Source organism: Aptenodytes patagonicus, chromosome 7, assembly GCF_965638725.1.
Source record: "Aptenodytes patagonicus chromosome 7, bAptPat1.pri.cur, whole genome shotgun sequence".
NCBI classification, from domain to species: domain Eukaryota; kingdom Metazoa; phylum Chordata; class Aves; order Sphenisciformes; family Spheniscidae; genus Aptenodytes; species Aptenodytes patagonicus.
Genome location: NC_134955.1, coordinates 59799714 through 59805713, shown reverse-complemented (window position 1 = coordinate 59805713; position 6000 = coordinate 59799714). Strand labels below are relative to the sequence as shown.

At 38.5% G+C, this 6000-nt stretch overlaps 1 protein-coding gene across 2 annotated transcripts in view; it reads right to left on the bottom strand.

Moving 5' to 3' along the window:
* Positions 1–955: 955 nt before the first annotated feature.
* WDR25 (WD repeat domain 25) overlaps positions 956–6000 on the bottom strand; it is a 77498-nt gene continuing 72453 nt past the window's right edge. The window contains exons 5-7 of one of the 2 annotated variants that reach the window (XM_076345462.1): positions 5586–5756; positions 2564–2704; positions 956–2180 (exon numbers count right to left, since the gene is read on the bottom strand). In XM_076345462.1, coding sequence (XP_076201577.1) covers positions 1959–2180; positions 2564–2704; positions 5586–5756 — 534 coding nt within the window. In that variant the 3' untranslated portion in view covers positions 956–1958. The remainder of the gene's footprint in view (positions 2181–2563; positions 2705–5585; positions 5757–6000) is intronic. The other variant, XM_076345463.1, reaches the window with a different exon arrangement.

Below are 6000 nucleotides of genomic sequence, written 5' to 3'. Positions count from 1 at the left end.
GTCATAACTGTTAATAAGATGATTAAAACCACGCAGCCACAATATCTTGGTCCAGACCTCAAACAATATAACTGTGGATGCACAGTTTTGGTACGGGCTTATTTCTTACTGCAAGCTATAAGGAACACAAGCTACAAACCAATGGAGTACATTTTGCTCATTACTTAATTAAAATCTGCCATTTGCAAGAGTGTTCTGAAAATTTTTCTCTGAAAAACCTGTTTTAACTGAGTATGTGAAAAACGGATAAAAACCCCTTGTATTTGTGCCAATAAGAAAAAATCAGAAGAATAAAAAGATGCTACAGAGGAAAAGTTGCTAGTATACCTGTCTTCTGGATTCCATGACAGAGACAATTTACTCAACACATTTATGCTGTGTGTGTTAAAATACCTTTATAGACTAATCAGACCAAACACAAGCCAAGCTTATAGCACTCACTGCAAGGTAGCACATATTAATATGGAGCCAAGGTTGGGAATACATATGGTTTATGTGATGCACAGACACACGTTTTTCAGTGATACATGTATGTACACACACACGCACACATATAAAATGGATAATAATTTATAGAACTAAGCAATACAAGTGCAGGGAATGCAAATTTAAAATACATTTACAAGCAATCTATACATATGTAAATACACAGTTATGGCCTAATGAATTTTCTATTCGCTGCAGAATAGCCCAGCTCCTGTCTGAATGTCAAAGAACATCCCCTGCACTGAATAGCATGATGACAATTTCCTGTGTCTAAGTGCCATCAAGAAGTATGGAGAAATGCATGTGTGTGCGCTATAAATTAGGGTAGCATACTCATTGTTTCCCCCCCAAGTATTAATTCCATGATAGTCTTGAGTACTAACTTGTCAAGAATAACAGGAGTAAAATAGTGAAATACAGACACCATGTATAAAAAAAAAAGTTTATTTTTTCATTAAAAATATTTACACATAGTTTTGCTTTGTTTATGTACAGTCATAAATGTAAGTTTAAAACTCAAGTTTAAACATCGGGATTTCAAGAACACAAATTTATTGACTTCAAAATTAGCTTCAAGTTATCTGGCACACCTTTCCCTGGAACTCTCAGAAGGCATTTTACAATAAGTTGAGCTGGTAACAGCTACCCATTTCCAAAAGAAGCAGTCCCACCTGCCCTGCGATCTTCCTCCTTCTTGTGCATAGAAGCTGTTTTGCCTTGAACTACATTATTGCTTGTCTAACCCTACAGTGACCAGGTCGGGAGATAAACTAGTGAAAACTAGTTTAAGCTAGTGAAAAAAAAAATCCCAGAAAGATCAAATAGGCATTAATTGATCTGAACGTCATCCTCTGTTAAATAATATGTCCTCACCAACTTCTGGTGAGGATGGGAGGAAACTGCCCCAAGTTGCACCAGGGGAGGTTTAGATTGGATATTAGGAAAAATTTCTTCACCAAAAGGGTTGTCAAGCATTGGAACAGGCTGCCCAGGGAAGTGGTTGAGTCACCATCCCTGGAGCTATTTAAAAGACATGTAGATGTGGTGCTTAGGGACATGGTTGTGTTAGGTTTACGATTGGACTCAATGATCTTAAATGATTCTGTGATTCTATGAATCTAACATAAAACCTGGTTTAAGAAAGCTGCATTGAAAAGCTACATAAAAACAGCCATAATTTTCCTAAGTTTAGCTACTCAAACCAGGGTGGGGCTAGATGAGCACTAGAAGGTTGACACAAAAGGGGCAGAAATTTGTCACCAGGGCTGAGGGAGAGAGTAAGACCACTTCTTTGCTCAGCAGCTAACCACAAGACCATCTCAACTGCATTACGAAAGCATACACTTAGAGGTCATAGAAGAAAAGACAACAGTCTCTCCTGCTTACAACACATCACAACAATGCATACCATGGTTTATTTCCTACACCTTTGACAGACTAACAGGAGACATCCTGAAAAGTAACTCTGCTTGTTATTGCCAGATCTTGATTTCTCCAGCCCAATCACATGTCGCAAGGAGCGATGGCAAGACTGGGTGAAATATTGCACTCACACAAGCTTCTTTATGTGCAGACAAAGTGCGAATAATCCTAGCGGTATGATAGTTGTAGAAAAACACTTTGCCATCTGAACTTCCTGTCACCAAAAGTGTTCCATCTGGAGAAAATTCACAGCCCACTGCAAATCCTTCCACCTGTGAAAATCAATAACAGTGTAACTCCTGATGCTGATTAGAAAAGTTCATTGTGATATACTGAAAATGAATATAGTACGAAAAAAAATTGTATCTTTAAATAAATATACACTAAGGACTTCTCCAGGTGTTTATTAAGACACAGCTGTAACACAAACTTATTTAATCAAGCTATTAAGTATTCATAAAATCTTAAAATAACTATTTTCTTCAGTGTGCATATGATTCAAAATACTGGCACACGGGAAAGCAAACGAAGCCAATTAGTATCTATCACTGATTTACAATCAAACACTATTAGCAGACATATTAAAAAGCACAGGTACTTTGCTATCTATCTTCCTTCTAGACTTGGATACTAAGTTCCCGGTGAAGAAGGATACCTTATGTCCTTCGTATCTTTTCTTTTTGTTGATTCGGTAAGGTCGCTGGGCAGAAAACAAAGCCATGTAGTTCCCATTCGTCTGAGCAACAAACATAGACTCTTTTGGGTGCAGAGTCAGACTTGGGCAAGTGTAACGCTCCTGAAAATAATTTTAAAGAAAGTTTTGTTGTATGAAACAAAGGATTTGTTCAAATGATTCAGGTTCTCTTTAGACATTTGAAAGACCATTGTTGTGGTTTAACTCGGCAGGCAGCTAAACACCACACAGCCGTTCGCTCACTCCCCCTGCTCCCCCAGTGGGATCGGGGAGAGAATCGGGAAAAAAAGAGTAAAATTCGTGGGTTGAGATAAAGACAGTTTAATAGGACAGAAAAGGAAAAGAAAATAATAATAACAACAACAATAATAATAACAACAACAACGACGATGATGACGATAAAAGAATATACAAAATAAATTATGCACAATGCAATTGCTCACCACCTGCCGACCGATGCCCAGCCAGTCCCCGAGCAGCGGCCCCCCCCGGCCAGCTTTCCCCAGTTTATGTACTGAGCATGACGACACATGGTATGGAATGTCCCTTTGGCCGGTTTGGGTCAGCTGTCCTGGCTGTGCCCCCTCCCAACTTCTTGTGCACCTCCAGCCCTCTCAGTCGGTAGAGCATGGGGAGCTGAAAAGGTCTTGACTAGTGTAAGCACTGCTCAGCAACAACTAAAACATCAGTGTGTTATCAACATTGTTCTCATCCTAAATCCAAAACACAGCCCTGTACCAGCTACTAGGAAGGAAATTAACTCTATCCCAGCTGAAACCAGGACAAGGTATACCTAAGTCATCTCCACAGTATATATTATATAAAGATGCTTAACTCATTACAATCCTCTGAAAGTCTTACACCAAGACAAATATCAAATCAAATCTCTACCCTGATTTCCCACATACTGACCAAAATCCCATCTCCCTTTGAACCATAATTATACTGCAGAACAGCTGCAGAAAGGTAACTCCAACCTGATGGTACTCAATCATCCTCTTCCTGCCCAAGGAAAACTGAAGTTTGAATGTGAAAGTGAATCCTCTTCTCCCATATCCCTTCCTCCATAGCCATACCATGCCTTCCATGCTACTTTGTACAGTTCTTGAATCCTCCATCCTCTCATTTCTGGCCACACTGACAGGAATAGAAATCACCCCATTTAAACAGACACCTTTCCCCACCCCATCCTTATAAAAAAAGAAAAAAAAAAAAAAAGGGATCATTATTAGCCGACTAAGTCAGAAGTTCCTTATGACAGTGATTTGCCATGTAGACTGCTGCTGGCTGTAATTTCATAAATATTTGCAAAAATTAATAACACTTGGCTTTACTCTAGTGTTCCTATTTAAGACTGAATTAAGATTACTTTCAAAACTCTGCATGATGACTGCATCTCGCAAGGTTTCCACCAGGTCCAAACCTCTTCTAGCTTCAGCCTAACCTAAAGACGCAGTGCTGAATTTTGATGCCATGAATACAAATTAAGAGAGCTTTGGCTGCAGGATGTGTCTGCATGTGAAGGACAGCAGGCTGACAGTGACCACTGGACACCATGGGCTATGTGGTAGAATGGGAAGAACATCAGACTGGTTTTGTTGTGTGGTTTGGAAGTGATGAACGGGGAAGGAAGTTCTGGGTATTGTAAGGTATTGGGCACAGAAACCAAAACAGGGTTAGGCAGTGTGCCTGGTTAGGAGTGTGCTCCGTGGCAGAGCACTGCATGGTTCTGGGGAGAAACTGGGTCTAACCATAAGGGATCAGAAAGCACAATGCAATCTGCAGGAGCACTGTGCTGTTATGCTGGGTATACTGTAGTAATGGGTTATTTTAGAGCTCTTAACTATTCATTTGTTAATGCAGAGAAGCAATAGATCAAGTCCTGTTTGGATCTAATCTGTTTGGAGGGCTCAGGGGTTCTCTCCCACCTTGAAGGGTTCCAAGGTGAAATTCAGAAAAGTGAAGCACAGTTTCCAAAATCACCACCAAGTTTTGTTTATTCACAGTGCAGAAATGGGGGAAAAGAGTCCATTTCAGAGATGCTGTAGTCATGAGAAGGTAGGCTGGGGGGGGGGTTGTTGGTTTGTTTGGCGGGGGATGAGGAGAAAAAAGTTGTTTTTTACTCCTTGATACTGAACCTGACTGGTCTGTACTTTATATATTCACAGCTTTTTTTTTTTTTTTCCTATTGCCTATCCAAGATGTTGATAGATCCGATATTGGATAAAGGCATAACTGTGGAAATTAAACATGAAACAATCCCATTAGATCATCAACTACATGTCCTTGTCAGTAGAGAACTCTTCCTTTCAGCCAAAAAGCATCTATATACAATCCAATCATATTATATTACATAGGATATTAGACTTAGGTTTTCAAAAAACACCCAGGGAGTTGGAATTATCTAGTAACTTCCTTGGTAATCTCCTTGGAAGCTGTCAGTCTTTCTAGACAATTTAGTCCATTAAATATCTTGCCTGGATAGATTACTGAGAGAAATACTGCACCTGCACTGATAAAAGTAAATTTTGCCCCTGTGATTATGCCATACTAGATATACATATACTATGCAAATATTAAACCCAATTTGTCAGTAGCCCTCATTGCAGCTGATGAAAAACATATGAAAAAGTGTGGGAAAAGAAACGTGGCACTATAGCAACTAATGCCATGCACCATTGGCAAGCTAGAATGACACTGCAGTGGCCTTGCCTAAATATAGCTTAGATGTCAGTGAATGAGCACTGAAATGTAAATATTTTTAACACAAGGAGACCTATCAGTTTTCAAGGTCATTTTTTAAGAATAAGTAAGTGTTTTTAAAATATAAAAATAAAGCAAGCCCTCAACTTACATTAAGAGCATTTTATACATCACACAATGATCTTACAGAAAATCAAAAGCTTTTTTTTTTTTTTTTTACAACACTGACAAGCATGAAATACTAAATCATGACCCAAACAATACTAGTTGTTAATCTTACATGAAAAATCTGATTGGAGATTTTCGCAGCACTTTGGAAGTCCCATGCAATAACGGTACGATCAGCTGAGTCCCGGCTTACTGCATCTGTGCTTGTAAGAAATTCTCTTCCTTCAGGGAGAAAGAGTATATCCAATGTCTGTTGTACTGCAGCTTTGTACATTCTTAACATCTAGTGGATAAAAAAGTTTGTTATTTTTTGACAGATTAGAAGAACACAATAACCTATGTTTTCTCTCTTTGCATTAATAACGATCTCCAACAAATTATATATTATTTTAAAATATGAAGTAACAACTCATTTTTAAATGTTGAAGTACTAGTATATTAAACAGCTTGTTAATGTATGTAAAGAGTTCACACACAGGAAAATTAAATGAGATAAAAGAAAGCATCAGTGTGTACAATTTATATAT